This window comes from Malania oleifera, chromosome 9, assembly GCF_029873635.1.
Source record: "Malania oleifera isolate guangnan ecotype guangnan chromosome 9, ASM2987363v1, whole genome shotgun sequence".
Lineage (NCBI taxonomy): Eukaryota > Viridiplantae > Streptophyta > Magnoliopsida > Santalales > Ximeniaceae > Malania > Malania oleifera.
This window is the reverse complement of record NC_080425.1, coordinates 3,439,024-3,455,742: the sequence shown is the minus strand read 5'-3', so window position 1 is coordinate 3,455,742 and position 16,719 is coordinate 3,439,024. Positions and strand designations below refer to the sequence as shown.

The following is a 16,719-nucleotide window of genomic DNA, read 5'->3' as shown; positions in this document are numbered from 1 at the left end:
TATCATCTGATTTTTCTAATTGTTATTATTATTTTAATTTGCAACTTATAATAATTTTCTAATGTTAATTTTCCCTTTTAGAGAAACAACTTCCCTGGTGTTCGCCAGTATTTGGAAACATTTGCAGTACATATCTACTTGAAGTTTCCATCACTGGTAAGAATATTTTTAAAATGATTTTAAGGGGGAAATGTGGTCATTACTTTTTCTGGTTACTTTATGAAAGAAAATTTCTTTCTAGAGCTCTTGTATAAATTAATATTTTTATTTGATGTACTGTCAAATTCATTTAGGTAGTGTTTTGGGAGGAAGGATTGCAGGGCTTGGATTTGGATTAATGGGGATTTGGAAGAAACTCAAGATAATTTTATACTATGTTTTCTTCAATCCATACAAATCTAAATCTGAACTCTAAATTCCACACTCCCAATGCAAGTTTAAAGAAGTTCCACTTGATCTTGTTATTATTATTATTATTATTATTATTATTATTATTTTATTATAAAAGTAAAATTGAGCGAGGATACTGAATTCCTCAAAAAGAAAAAAATAAAAAACAAAATCAAAGAACAAAAAGGAAAATAAATAATAATAATAATAATAATAATAATAAGATGAAATTATCCAAGAACGCCCCTCCTTAATCCCTTACAATAATAGTTCACCGAACACTCTAAATTTGCTAATTCCCTTGACCCTTCTTCGCCTAAGATTTACCCCCATCAAGCCTATCTTCATTTCCTCCATGATCAACAAATGTGAGGCCCAAATTATACAACAAATTCTGACTTTGAATGTCTTTATTAATAGAGACTTGAACTGGACTGGGGAGAATTCCATCTTTTACCTTAAGTTGTTCTATAGAAACATCATCCACAAAAATGTTGATTCCATTTAAACCTTCTAGAGGAGGAGGTGGCAAATAAGTTAAATCCCTGAGACAATCAGAAGAAGAATCAGAAGAAAATCCTTGCTGCTCCTGAGTTTGATAAAAAATTATGCCCTTGTCACATTTAAAATCACTATTACCTATGCTATTGTCATTCAATACATTCCCCCATCTCTTACTGTCCCTAATTGTATTAACCCTCTCAACGGCAGGCTACTCCCCTAAAACCACCTTTAGAATCTCTTAAGAATTGTTTTTTTTTTCGTTGCAAGAAGAATCCTGATTATCTTCAAAATGCTTCCTCCTTTCAAAACCTTATTGTGCACCCTTACGACAAGCGTAAACCGTTCGTGTCTTCAAATTATTTGAATTGACTCCTTTATCATCTGAATTCCCTTCCATACCCACAATAAAGTCCTGATTTTCAACTTCACAAGAATCAAAATCCTTGGAAGAAGATCCCCCAAACTCAATCCTGGAACCACACTTAGTATCATTCTTCTCCAGAAAAGGAGATGCATCACTCTCTAAAAAATTAGTAAAGTTTCTTGCCACCCATCCTTGTCTCCTTTGTTTCCAGAGCGCCTGCTTCTCTCCTCTTGACCACCATAGTTCTTGTTTGAAGATGATTGAAGCAATGATCTGCCTGCATCTTTCTTCTGTTAAGAGGTGATATTAATTCCTGTAGCCTCACAGGTTTTCAGAAGAGGGGCTTCTTTTCGAATGGAGACATTGTGGCCTGCCCATTCTTTTGGCCCAACTGTGATTTACCCTGTTGAATATTCCCCCCTCTAAACTGGCCCAATATTGAATCAAAGTTCTGGTCTCGTGCCTCCTTAACTAAAAGGCCCATCAGAGAATTTAAAAGGCCTTTATTACTCTCAAACATTTGGCCAATATCTATATTGATTGTCAAAGACCTTTGCCCAGCCCACACAACTTTCATCATCCCTTCATCTATGCAAGAAGCCCTAGTTGCCTCTGGTCTAGCCTCCTCTGCTTCTCCTTCAGCAACATCAATTGATCGTGCAGAGTTGTTGGCAATGTCTCCCCTTGGATCTCCCCCCACAATGAACACCCTCCATATGACAGCCCACTCCCACTGTATAGGTATTGTCCACTTTGGGGGAAAACCCCTCACGGTTTGTCCTTAAAAGGCACCTACACAGGAGAGGGACCTGATCTCCATATAAGCCGAGGCCCCTTCACCTCCCCGTGCAATGTGGGACTCTTCCCCACTCCAAGAAGCTCAGTTTTGGGCTCTCTTACCCCACAAGGCACAGTATAGTGGGTTAAATTATTAAGGAATAGGGTGAGCTACCACAAGCTCAACAGGAATTCTTAATTCCCCCTTGTTCAAATAAGGATTTCAACACTTAACATTTGATTTCTTATATGCATGCATAATCATAAGGTGCATGAACGCACTTTTTATTCTAAGCAATATGCATGAACACACTCTTTACCCTAAGCAATCTCTTCATCTAAAGTTACTATCACAAAACATCTAAATAGCATGCATTTACACAATTTTTCAACATAGCAGCGCTGTCCCAACTAAGTGCACATTTTATCTTAAACAAGTGCAAGATTTCAGCTTCACCAACCACTGCTTAATGCAGAAATAACAAGAAGTGCCAAAAAAGCTTGGCCAACCACTGCTTAATGTGGAAATACTCTCTGGAGGTTTAAGGCCTTTCACCTGCTATCCTGTGCCTTGTCGGGGCAGGAGACAGCTCAGAACTGAGGTTCTTGGGGTGGGGAGGAGTCCTGCATCACTCAGGGAGGTGAAGGGGCCTTGGATTATATGGGGATTGGATCCCTCTCGTGTGTAGGCACCTTTGAGGAAGGCCAAAACTGTGAGGGATTTGCCCTCAAAGTGGATATACCTACACAGTGTGAGTGGGCTGCCACATATCACCTCTGGCACATCCTTAGGGATTGATCGAACTCCATTCTTGAGAATCAAGTGAACTTCATCATTGGGAATTGAGCAAGCACCAACCTCAGGAATTGGTTGAACTCCATTAGCTTCTGATCGTCCTAATACTAACTACAGGATCGTTTCTCATTACTCTTGTTACCATCAACTCCATCAGTGTTTGACAGAAAGGAAATTATCAAAGCATCGTTCTGTTCCTGAAACTGAGACCACCCATTGCCTTTGGATCCTTTAGGGGCAAAGATAGCAATTATTTTGCTTCTCCATCTGTGCCTTAATTCCATGAATTCCACTGCCCTCATTGCATGAATCACCAAATTAGAAAAACCCACCAGAAGGCTACAAAAATCCCTGCTTAAACTTCCAGTAAGAGATGTGAACCCATGTGAGAATCATTTCACTGCAGCTGAAGAAAATCGAGCCCACCGATTGCGTTGTTGATTCTTCTCTAAAATGAACAAAGCTCTAACCTTCCCTACTTTATCCAGTCTCAGATCAAAGGATTTTACTTCGATCTGGACTGAACAAATCCCCATCATGAATACGTAACGACACTAAGGTCTTGATTGAGAGAGCGAGGAGAGTGAGTGGGGTCCTTCACTTGAGGGGGAAAGCCATCCTTCTTACTATCCCTAGGTGTGACTTGCATAGGCACCTCTACAGCTTTGGATGCATGTGGTGTATCAAGGTAGGTGGCGGTGGTACTCATGGCAGGCAGCCCAGCAAGACAATGGAGGCGCTGTGGTGGCGGCGAGATGGTCCAGATCTTGGTGGTGCTGGCAGCACATGCAGCAGCAGCAGCAATGGTGCGGCCAAAGGAGATTGAGGTGGTGGTTACTAGCAGTGAGGGAGTGAGAGAGAGGTGCCGAAGAGGTGCCTGGTGGCTAGCGGTGGTGGCAGCTGCGCACGACACCATTTTTTTATTTTTTAATGCACCATTGTATTTTTATTTCTATTAGTTCCTCTGTTTTTTCTTCATCTGAATGAAATGAAAATTTTGAGAATTGAGGGACTGCCTTATATTTAATTTTTGTAAAGTGATGACCTATGTAAGTTGTGAATGTTATTTTTACTGAGCTTCTTTTTAGAACATAGATCCATAAAGGAATTATTTGCTTTTGCAGAAAATATTTAACATTATCATGGTTTTAGTGCTCATGCTGCCATCGTTCAGTGTAAACAGCGTACTTAAAACTTGTTATGTAAGAATTCAAAATTAAAATTAAAATTTCATTAAACATTATTTACAACCTAGATGAGAAATGCATGGATAAGCCAATAGTGGTTTCCAGTTCAGCTCAACTTAAATTGCAAGAAGTAATAGCGGATGCTTAGAATTGGCTCAAGCTTGGTTGAAAGTTGTTGAAGGTCTAGGGTCTAATGATCTTCTTGGTTCTCTTTGAATTATTCACGTCTGACATAGGCAATTTCGTAAAAACACTCATTATTATTAATTTTTTTCATGCTGAATTGTTTTTTGCTATTGTTGGAAACTCTTCCAATAGAGAGATTACGATAAACAACAGTGCTTCAATATTTTCATATACTAATTTTAGTTTATTTTATTTTTTGTTAGTGCAAACTGGAAAATTTTGCATTGTCAAAGCAAATAGAATATTTATTTATTTAGAAAAATTCTCAATAAAGATGATATATTAAGAGATGAGAAAACGCTACTACCTGAAAAAGGGCGAAAGGAAAAAACTAAATACAAAGAGAAAAACCTAACTAAGAATTCTAATTAATAAAACCCCTCATTAAACCCTTTCCTTTGTAATTTGCCAGGAACTCCAAATTTGCTAATTGATGTTGACCCTTCTTCCCCTTTTACCCCCATGCAAACTAACTTCTCTACCTCAAAGATCAGATAGCCATAAACTCTGCTTATCCAAAAATTGTTGAGCTTGTAAGTTCTTCATTTTAGCCTCAGCTATATGAGTTGGACAACCCATCCTTGCATTGCTGCTTTTTACCCATTCCATTCTCATTTATCAAAATAATGCTCCCATCAAAGATAGTGGCAGTGTGGCACATGTGATATATCCCTGCATGAACAGACAATTCAGGATAGCAACATTGTTCATGAATTTCATCCCAAAGCAAACAAGGGAGCCACATGGAATTCTCAAGATTCTGTGTGCGTGGACGTGGGAATTAAAAAAGAAGTGGTTGAAGGACCTTAACCTAACAAGCGTGGCCTTTTGTATATGGGAGTGAATAGAACTAAAAGAAAAAGGAATTAAATTTCTCTATTGACCGACAATGAAATCGTTTTGGAACTCAAATTTGGCTGCAAGTGTGATGGCTACTATGATTCCTAAAAGATCACAATTGAACTTACTGCTAATGCCCATTGCAACTGTGGAACTCAAGTTTTCACATCCTGTATTACGTCCTCTGGCTTGAAATGAGCTGGGAATGCCAAAAAGAGTTTTTGTATGTGGTGGATTATGTGGAGAAATTTTTTAAAAGTGAGCCTTGGGTTACTCTGAAGTCATTTAGCTAATGTCCTAAGAATAGAACTGACGGATAATGCCTTAGCTTGGCGAAATTATGTTGCCAGAAAAGCTTAGTTTATTTAAAGAGGCATGCTCCTGTTGAAAGAAAAGTGTGCTTTATAGGTGATGAATCTACTTATAATCATATTGTCGTACCGTTGATTGTTTGCTTTTGTTTTCTCTCTTATTTGTAAATGGGGCGGCACCCCCTTGTTGCCCTTTTAGTGAGTTATATTTTTGCTGAAAAAAACTATTATACATGCATTATACACACACACACACACAGAGATATATATATATATATATTTCTGTGTGTGTTTGAAATAGAGAAATATTAGTAATAAACCATGCAACCAAGTTGATTCCCTAAAATATTGTTTAGTTACAAATTATTGCTTCTGTATTTCTGAGCAACATGAAATATGATAGCCATTACAACTTAGTTTTTTTTTTCTTTTTTTTTTTTACATGTAAAAGAAAAAAGAATAAAAAAAACAGCTTGTGTTCTCTTTACGACTCATAAGGGAATCATCTCCCCATCCCTGTGGAAATACATAGATAAATAAGCCTAAGTTCACATCATTTCGCATTAGTCCTAAAAATCTACTGGTGGTGAAAATCCAACCAATATAGGAGGTGCATAATCACCTCCTTGACCATATCCTGAACCTGAATCATTTTCATATCCATATCCATAAGTTGGGGCTGGGGCTAGCTCCCGGTAGTGATTAGAAGATTGACTAGACCCAATAGGATAAGGTCCATGACAATATGCATGATATGGATCATAATTATGAGGTGGTAGAGGTGATTATACAGGGTAGTAATCACTATCATGAGATCCATATGATCATGATGAATCATTTATATGTATCTTCAGCAAAGTCACGATCTTGCTATCGGTGACTTCTTCTAGGTTGTACTCCATGACTCCCACTAGGGCCACTACTAGTAGCATCCTCCTCCTAGGTGTGAAGATTGCTCATGAGGAGGAATACAAATCATAATTTTCCGGTATATTTTGTAATCCATAATGACTAGAAGGATACATATCTCCTACAAATGATGTTCCTGTCCCATACGCATAGTGTCACGGACCCCCAAAATGGGACTCAAGTATGGGCCGTGTGGCACTCGTTGAGAGCTCTCCCTCGACAAGTCAGCCAACTCTCACACGTTCAAGCCTGCAAGCACGAGCACCAGGTGAGTCTCAATACTCAAGGAAAACAAGGAACAATAGGATTTCACATGAACAATATATTCTTATACACCGAATAAGACTATAACAATCAGAGACATCATAATCCAAGGCAACAGAACACCACAATGAAAAGAACTACTTGTATTATTCATCCACAAGAGAATCACCATACAAGCGATAACACAGATATTCATATATTCATTCTAAATCCCTGAAGAATACAATTATAGCAATATCTCACTCCCCCATTTTCCCCATTACATTGTCACACCCTAACACATAGCCTATAGTTGGCCTTGCTTGTAATCATATATGGCACCTCCACCACTACCACCATCACCCCTAGCACCACTTCCACCACAACCAATATTATCATCATCACTCCGTGGGCCCAAACCCATGTTGTCATCACTTTGTGTACATTCAAGACTTGAACTTGAATAATGCTCATTTGTTGGTGGTTGATCACCTCCTTTCACTGTACCACCACCGTCTTCATCTTACTAGTTCAAACTACCTTGACAATTGAGTAATGGATTATGGTGCTTCTCTTTGCTCTAACTGTGGAGTCAAAAGGATCATCTTCTTCAAAAAAATAGTCCACTTAGATCAATTATTTTCCAATAATCCTTGTAAAGATGGCAATATTTCTAATGGCAAGCTTCGCCCTATCAATTGCTCTATGTATGAAAGCCATGGTTGGTTTTTCATCGTATCAACGAGTTTAAGAACTATTACCAAGGGTTTCTACACTTAATTATGTATAACGCCTTTTGCCAAAACTCTTTCCCTAATATAATCTTCTTTACTTCATATGTTGGGCTTGATTTTGCATCCCAAACCTTGAATATTTCCAAGCATCCAGTGTGAGAATTTCCCTCAAAGCTTGTTTATGTCTTACAATGGCATCTAAGGCAATAAAGTTTGTGACAAATCGAGTGATGGTAGGAAGAAGCAATTCTCTATTTTTTGAGAATTTTTTTTCATGAGATTCACTATCCACGTATGGTTCTAAATGAATGAGTTTATTGTCTTGCATCTCCTAAGATTTTTTTGACATTACTTTCCTTACCAATATCTTCCAAAATAAGGTCTATGCAACATAGAAGTTAAAAGCGTGCCTAGGCGTGAGGTGCAGAGAGGCGAGGAGGCCAGCACCTCATACCATGCGAGGCAAGGCGACCTGCAAGAGGCGCAGTGAGGTGCGATGAGGCACAGGGGGGCGCTAGGCGCCGTGAGGCATGCCTTGAAAATTTCGAGTCTATTAAATGAAAGATATAGCCAGAGGCCAAAGCCTTAGCCCTCATTCGACTCGAACAAACAGGAGCCCTAAGCACTCTTCGACCCTTTGAAGCCCCATGATCCTTCGCGAGTTCGTCTTGCTAATTTCGAATATGCAGGAGCCTTCGCGAGCCTTCGAACCAGCAGCGTGAGTTCGTCTGCGAGCCTTGAACCAGTAGGAGCTCGGGAGGTTGTCTTCGAGCCTTCGAACCAGCACCGTGAGTTCGTCTTCGACATTTTGAACTAGCATGACCCTTCTCGACTTCGTCTTCCACATTTTGAACTAGCAGGAGCCTTTGTGACTTCGTCTGTGAGCCTTCGAACCAGCAGCATGAGTTTGACACTTTGTCTTCGATATTTCGAACCAGCAGCGAGCTCGTCTTTGAGCCTTCAAACCTTCGTAAGTCGTCTTCTTCTTCTTCTTCTTCCTTCTCCTCCTCCTCTTCTTCTTCTTCTTCTTCTTCTTTCTGCTGCTTGCTTCTTATAATATTATATGTAATTAAATATGTAGTTTAATGTAAGTTTATAACTAATACATAATATTCTTTTTACTGAATTTGGCTACTGCTGCCTGCTGCCTCTTCTTATGATATTGTATGTATCTGCTGCCTGCTGCTTCTTCTTATAATATTAGTTGATAATTTATTTTAATCTTAAACTTCTAACAAGTATATTTTACAAAATGAGAAAAAAAATGCAGGTTGAAGATTCGTAATAATTAATATAATAATCAACAAGTATTAAATTAGAGAAGGTTGTTTGACCAACATAACTTAAGAATTCACTAGTATTGAATTAAACTTAAGCTGATATTTAGATTTTAGACTCTGAAATCTTTTATTGTACTCTTTTATTTTGATGTTGAACTATGTTGAATTGTTGATGCTTTTGGCCGTGGCAATTTCATTAAATTTCCAAATTTGCTATTGAATGTTTTGGCATTTTAAATTCTAATATTACTAGATATTGATATGTTCATATATCAATTACCCCAAATAGGCATTTTACAACATTTTAATAGTTGTGTGCCTCACCTTCGTGAGGCGCGCGCCTTTGCCCTGCACCTTGGCTTCAAATACCCTTTGCGCCTCGGCTCGCCTCGCGCCTCTGACTACTATGCTATGCAAAGAGTTGCACATGTTGTTCAATAGAGCTTAGGCCTCTTTTTCATCAATAATTCCCCTTCTGCCCTTTTGCGTCTTCATTGTTAGTCAGTACTTGAACAACATGCTCCTCTCCAATTTCATCAACAACTTCGTCCACTAATCCAAAATGAAATTATTGATTTAGTAAGTAGTGTTACTATTAACTAAGAATATATAAGTCTATAAAACTATTTACATAGACAATCTAAATTAGAAAATTACATCAAATAATATTCCCCATCTTGGCTAGGCATATCTAAGGCATCAATTGACTTATAGAACACAATGCCACTTGCAATAAACAACAAAAAATTATTGTGCTTTCTAGTTGGTCCTGACCATCACTCATAATGCTTCCACCTCTCTCCTTCCATATGCCAGCAAAAGATGATATGCCAGCCAATGTCCTCACTAGATAGCTCGTCATTTCCTTTCTTGTTACGTGGCATCTTGATTTGAAGAGTTCTACACAATACAAATATGAAATACGAAGTTATGGTCCTTATGGAGGATATAACATAGTAAGTAAACAGTAATTAAATAGCAAGTTTAACGATAACATAAACGATAGATTGCTGGATACCTAATTAACTAACATTAACTAAGAATATTTAAGTTGCTAAATACTTAATTACTAATTTACTCACTAATAAGTATTACTTATTGTTATTACTTAAATAGTGAAATCATACTATATAGCTAGTATTTACCATTTAGTAGTAGTGAGTTACTAACTTACTACTACTAAATGGTAAATACTAGCTATATAGTAGATATGTAAAATTAGATTTAGTTATTAAATACTTACTAAATAAATAGTTAAATACAATTATTATTTGAGATTTTTTTTTTAACATGGAATATAATCTTTTGTAAAAAAAAGTAGATAGTTTAGATCTACTTCACTACTTATTGTATTTCTTAGCTTGCTAAAATAAATTCAAGATCTTTTAATAATTAGATCTATAAATAAACTTAGATATTAAATAATTAGAACTGCTAGACTACTTGTGATATTTCTTAGCTTGCTAAAAGAAAAACAATGCAAGATCTTCAAATAATTAATGTTATAATTATTGAGCTTGGTAGCCTTGCTTCAATAAAAAAAGAGGGGGGGGGGGGGACTATACCCAAGGCCCCTAACTACCGAAGTCCCCAACAATCAAATTCCAGCTTAAATAATAATTAAAAAAAAAAAAAAAAAAACTTGAACAGGAAAAGCTGAGCTGCCAAATAGAGGATTCAAGATTTCAAGCCAAGTCCTCAACAAGCTCAAAATTTCTTCCTCCTTGATGAAATTTCAAGTGAATAACTTGAGTTCTAAGTGGAATCAACAAAATTATTCCTAAAACAAGGGGAAACCGGAGGATGTTCTTCCCCTTGAAGTTCAAACACCAAATCAAAGGTAAATTTTGTGTCTTGGAGGTTTAAGATTCATAGATGAAGGCTAGACGACTGTTGGGAGAGGGAGAATGAAGCAAAAATCAAAAGAAATGTGTGAGAAATTGGAATGAAATGGGACAAAAGAAGTGTCAGCAGTGCATAACGGTCCGTTATGGGCTGTAACAGAGCTATAACGGCCATTACAGACCGTTACAGTGGCATAACGGCTGTTACAGATGTGAGTTTCATCCTTGCTGCATTAGCGGTCCCTATCGGTTTTGCTGGCTTGATTATCCATTATGTTACAATCATTATTTTAAACCATGTTCATATATCACCAGTAGCATTGATATGTTGATTTATATGATATATGATATTTGAAAGTATATCTTGGTGTTATCAGAAATTTAGATGAACTTCAGGATAGAGTTTCCTATCTTATTTTTTCCTTATTGCTTGCTGTTGAAATCAGTTTCAAACCAAGCCATAATTATGTAGTTACATTTTACAGCATTGATTATTTCTTGAAACTATTTTCTGATTAATGTGTTTATTATTGCATCTATCATAGGCTAAGGAGCAATTAGTTCCTATATTTCAAGATTACGATATGAGGCCTCAGGTAAATATTATGCTTGAGAGGTATTTGACTTCTAATTGTTGTTTTTGGCCCTTTTTTTTTTTTGTATACTGTTATTTGTGGTGCAAACATAGGTTCTTGGAACTTGATTTGTAGAGGGGAATATTTGAAGACTTTTGATGGCAGTAAAATATAGAGAGGAACATAGTGGATAGCATTCCTGGAAGAATAGGAAATCTTTCTGGGGAAGGAGGAGAGGTTTTGTTTTATTCTCTCTTGTTGCTTTTGAGGTAGATGGTACTTCCGTTTTATTCTTCTTTTTTGGCATGATGCTTGATGTGGCAACATGCCCTTTAAGTAGCTATTTTGAAGATTTTTTTCTCCTTTAAATGAGACTCTAGTGCATACATGCTCAAGCCAAGAGTAGAGACCTGGCAAGCAGCTGGGAGCACTGCAGAGCCGACTTGCTGCAAGTTGCAGATATTTTAATCTCTTTCTGCCTATTTTGTACCAGTAAACAACACAGTATACCAGTTAACTTTTTTATGTAAATCTTAGTGTTCTAGAGTGAGAGGGGAAGGATGAGATAGAAAACTTTGCAAAAAATCAGAAATATTCAGGGAAAAGCAGAAAAAATAAAGAAAAATCAAAGGAAAATTGGAGAAGATGAAAACCAAGGTAGTTTTATTTCCAATTATTCACCTAGGGATTTTGCATAAAAAAATTGAATTCCTCAAGTGAAATGATAGAAAAATGTATGTAATTAAATCCTAATAGAAAAATTAAATCTAATTGCCACTTTATCTGGGAGAAACTTGTACAAAAGCTCATTACAACCGCTCATGTGAAGTCTGAGTTTCAACTTGCTGATTTGTTCACTAATGCCTTGGGAGGTGCTTTTGTGAAATTCATTTGTGACAAGCTGGGAGCATATGATATATATGCTCCAGCTTGAGGGGGAGTGTTAATGGTTATTTAGTCATTTAGCATTATTATTATGTGTTATAATTTTGCTAGTAATAAGTGTGAGTTAGTAAGGGTATTATGGTTATTTCTATTGTACTTGACATAAATTATAAATAGAGGGAGAGACCTATCATTGGGCTTTTGGCTTTGGTTTTGGGTTTTACCACTTTACCTAAAAGGTTAAGCTTTTAGGTTGTGGGCCAACAATGTATATCAACTTTTAATAGATTTATTGGAATCAAATGAATATAAGGGCATTTGTGGGCGACGCAAATGACAAAAAGGAAATAGCTTTTTACTCTACATTTTTTTTTTTTTTTTGTGTGGAACCACTTGATCTCAATTGTTTAGCATATTTTATCTGCAGTATTTTGTTATCTTTTCTGAGTTATATACATGTATCATACTTAGGTGGATCTTTCCTGTCTTTAAAACAAAACCTTGCTTGTTTACAAAAGAAACAGGAAAAAAATTGAGAAAAGGGGCGCCGGGGGGGGGAAGGGGAGAGGATACCTCTTGTTTTAGACTGCATTCCAAGTTTCCCTTGTCAGGAGTTGTGACTGTATATCAAGGTGTTACCTTGAACTTCGGTGGAAGTTCAAATGCTCATGAAACTTAATCTTTTATTCATGGAATAGTTTTCAATTTTTGGAAAGGATACAAAAGAGGCACTTGATGTAGGATGAGAAGTGGGTACTTGATGGATAATTTTGACCCAATTTGGAACCATATGTCAAAGAATAGGGTAAATGGATTACATGTTGCAATATAGTGAACCGCTTAGATTGAGGAGGATATGCAATGTAATCCTCCTAGAGCTACATCAACAACTTCTAAGGGCCAACCATCACTCCAATGCTTTAAATGTCAAGGTTTTGGGCATTGAGCAATGCCCTAACCAAGTCACGGTTGTTGCAAAGAAAGAAAAGGAGATAATGACACTCAAGTAGTTGAAGCCATAATTTTAAAATCAGTGTGTTACAAAGCCGTTATGTTCTTTTATGAACTGTACAGGCCATTGTAGTGCTAGACTTGCTATGAAGACCAAAACAGGTTTTTGAGTCCTTTTTTTTGAATTTCATCCTATATTTTCCTTTTATTGAAGCTTAGAAGCTCAATTTAAGTTGCGTTATTTAGTTAGTGATTTTTGAATCAAAAAAATGCATTTCTTGGTTAATTTTCCTTGGAATTTAGCATGTAGCTTTTAAATAACTACCAATAAAATAAATCTGACCTTTTCATATGTTTGTATTCTATGTTCTTTCAATTTTTTTTTTTTCTATTTTCTTACAACTAGTTTGGTGTCTAAAGTATGTTCTATTGTATGCATTTTTGTTCTTGTTTAACATATTAACACTCTATATTTATTTTTCAGATAACAAAAACTCCATTAAAGACCAAAAGAGTACAAAAGATGGGATTTTAATATTTCTTTATATTTATGATTGCTTGTTTTTGAATTTCAGTTATGGTCAATATAGTATTGAAAAGTAGCAAACACATGCTTCTTCTTGCCAATAGCAACTAAAGCAACCAAGATGGCACTCAATAGTTGTTGTATATTTTATATTTAAAGTGATTAAAATTTACTAAAAATCATTTAGAACATTAGCATATAGGATTATGGGATGAAAACATGTGAATCTGTATGTTTTTAAGAAATTTGGTAATGCAAAAAAACGAGTTCACGGTCACGGTGTCCATTTTCTGTTATGTAACGTCTACGACGGCCGCTGCCTTTACCTTACACAAGTTGTTACCAAATTACCAATATTTAGAACCATGGTTGAAGTTGAAATACAAATCCCAAGTGACTTAGATGAAGATGGCAGTGTGAAAATATGTTTAGTGCTTCGACATATGCTCTCTTTCCACAAGGTTGAAAAAAAAGGGAAAAAGGAAGATTGGAGGCGGACAAACATCTTTCGAACTCAGATGATTTGTCAAAGCAACTTTGTAATTTGGTTGTTGATCGTAGTAGTTTTACAATTGTAGTTTCTGAAAAAGCTGTGAAGAAGTTAGATTTGGAAGTCAAACCTCATCACGATCCATACAAAATTCCTTCAGTGAATAATACCAACTTAATCCATGATCGTTGCTTTTTTATGTTCAAGATTCGTTCCATTGTGGAGACAATGCAATGTGATATCCTTCCTCTCACGGGTACGAGGCGTGGAAACAGCCTCTTGCAAAAGCTGCAAGGCAAGTGTACTATAGACCCATCGTGGTCCGTGCCTTCCTTGGACCCCACATATGGAGGAGCTATGTGCACTGGGCTGCCCTTTTATATATATATATATGGTTACTTGATACTGAGGTTAAGCATGATGGATATGAGAATTCTTATTGCTCATTGTTGACAAGAAAAAGTGTAAGTTGATTCCATGTCGAGCTCTTCCACTCACCAAGTTGAAGAATATAACCTTACTTTCTTATGAAGCAACATAATTCTATTCATGGTGATGGAGTCCTTGGTACTTTCCCCCAACTTGATGAAGTAGAGTTCTTTCCAGAAGGAGGGAGTTGATGTAGGACTAGAAGGGGGTTTCTAGATGGCTTAGTTCGACCCAATTTGGAAGTCTATGTTGAAGAATAGGGACAATGGATTATTGGGTCAATGAATTTTTGGGGTGCTTGTTTGTAATATTTTTGTATTTTAGGGATATATTTGCAATTTCATCTAGTTTTACGGGTATATGTGTAATTTCATATATTAGAGGCTTTCTTATAAATAGTGTGTGAAAGCCGTGTAGAAAGTGATTGTTGAATTTGAATTTGAAAATAAACGTGTGATTCCTTCTTGTATCTCCTCTCATGGCTGCTGATCCTTGATGCTGGCCTTCATCAGCATTTCATCTCTATTGCTTGTTATAGTGAAGCTTTAGAAACTTGAATGGATAACTAATTTGTATCAAATTTTCAGTCCAGATAGCCACTGTTGCACGATTGTGAAATAAAAAAGATCTTGTTAAGGTATTATTTTATCTGGTTTGATTGGACTATGAAATGTTATTGTTTTACCAGTACACATGCTTACATATTTCTGTGTCCTATAGCATATACAAATGTTATTATGGATGTATGTACATACGTATGTATACAGTAGTGCTAGTCATATTCTATAGACAAAGCAAATTTCATAAAATTATTGGAAAGTATAAATAACTTAATTGTGCTTTGGAATCAATTTGGTTAAGGTTTTGAATACAGTTTTCTGTGTCTAGAAACGTGAAAGAACCATAAAAATTTCAAGTTTTTAGGAAACAATTTCAAGGTGTTTCCTTGCTTTTGAATAGAGTTTCCCGAATACAATGAAACCCAGGGATATCCTACGTTTTAATAATAATAGTATAAATTATAAATATAACAATACTATTAATTATAATTATAGTAATACTCATTATTATTGTTGTTGTTATTATCGTTGTTGTTGTTGTTGATTAGTAGTTTATTGAGAAATTGTCACTTGGACCAGCCTTAACCTAACACCATACTGCCTTTTTTTTTTGGGAACAATTTTGAAAACATCTAGCCAAATGTGTGAAGTATAAAATATACATGATATCTCGTCATTTTCAAGAAAAAACAATACAGTAACTCCTTTTTGGATCCTTGACCCAACGAGCCCATAATTGCTTAGTTTCAAACTTGATTGGCTGCGATTGTTGAGGTAGCTTAGTGTGTAGTACTCCTTAAATCCTCCAAAGCTTGCTTTCTTCTCGATAGGAAAATTTTTATGGCTTCTTGGTATGGAGGTTTTCTTATTTATTTTGCTTGGTTATGTTGATAGGGCTTGGAAATTAGGATTGTTAATTGTAAAATTTTGAGGTCTTTGAGAGGATAGGTTTTGATGAACAGTAGTGGCATATATGTGGTAAGAATCCCCTTGGTATCTTTCTCATTGCCTTCTTATTGTTTCTTGTATGCGTTATAAAATTGTTGCTAGCAAATCTATTATGAGTAGGTCTCTTTTATCATTCTCATTCTGAGCCTTTTTTTTTTTCTCTTGAAGTTGATGTTTCAGTTCTTAACCTCTGCTGAGGTTTTTGATTAAATGAATGACCTAACATAACGATAAGTCTCTCCCTCTATTTATAATACATATCAAATGCATTCTAATGATCGTAATAGACTTACTACCTCTCACTTATTAACATAACACTACCACACTAATAAAACTAAAAGACTAAAATAAGCATCAACACTCCCCCTTAAGTTGGAGCATGGATATCATATGATCCTAGCTTGTTACAATTAAATTTAACATGAGCACCCTCCAAAGCTCTAGTAAACAAATTAGGAAGCTGTATATGGGACTTCACATAAGTGGTGGAAATGAGCTTCTGCACAAGTTTCCCCTGAACATAGTGGCAATCAGCTTCAATGTATTTTATTCGCTTATGGAAGACCTGGTTGGAGGCAATATGAAAAGTAGCTTGATTACCACACATCAACTCCATACACTGAGAATATGGAAAGCCCAATTCTTGCAACATGTTTTTCAGCCAAACAAGCTCACATGTAGTGCGACTATGTGAGCATCATGGCCTTATACTCTAACTCAGCACTTGATTAGCCACCGCAATTTTTTTCGTACTCTTCTAGGAAACCAAATTATCACAAACAACAATACAGTATGTGGTTCTAGATCTTCTGTCTGAAGGTGATCTGTTCTAGTGTGCATTAGTATGTCCTTGAATATAACTGTGACCCTAATCTCAATATAAGAGACCTATCCCAGGTGCACCTTTGAGATATCTCAAGAAGCACATTACTGCATCTAGAAATTGACTCACAACACTTGTTTGATTGTGAGATATCTCACCTCGAGATG

The 16,719-nt window shown here is 36.3% G+C and overlaps 1 protein-coding gene across 4 annotated transcripts in view; it reads left to right on the top strand.

Annotated features, from left to right (window-relative positions):
* Positions 1–16,719, top strand: part of LOC131164899 (uncharacterized) — a 163,993-nt gene that overhangs the window by 104,834 nt on the left and 42,440 nt on the right. For 3 of the 4 annotated variants that reach the window (XM_058122437.1, XM_058122436.1, XM_058122438.1), the window contains 2 exons: positions 82–156; positions 10,911–10,961. In XM_058122437.1, coding sequence (XP_057978420.1) covers positions 82–156; positions 10,911–10,961 — 126 coding nt within the window. Of the gene's footprint in view, positions 1–81; positions 157–3,482; positions 3,836–10,910; positions 10,962–16,719 lie in introns of those variants that run through there. The other variant, XM_058122440.1, reaches the window with a different exon arrangement.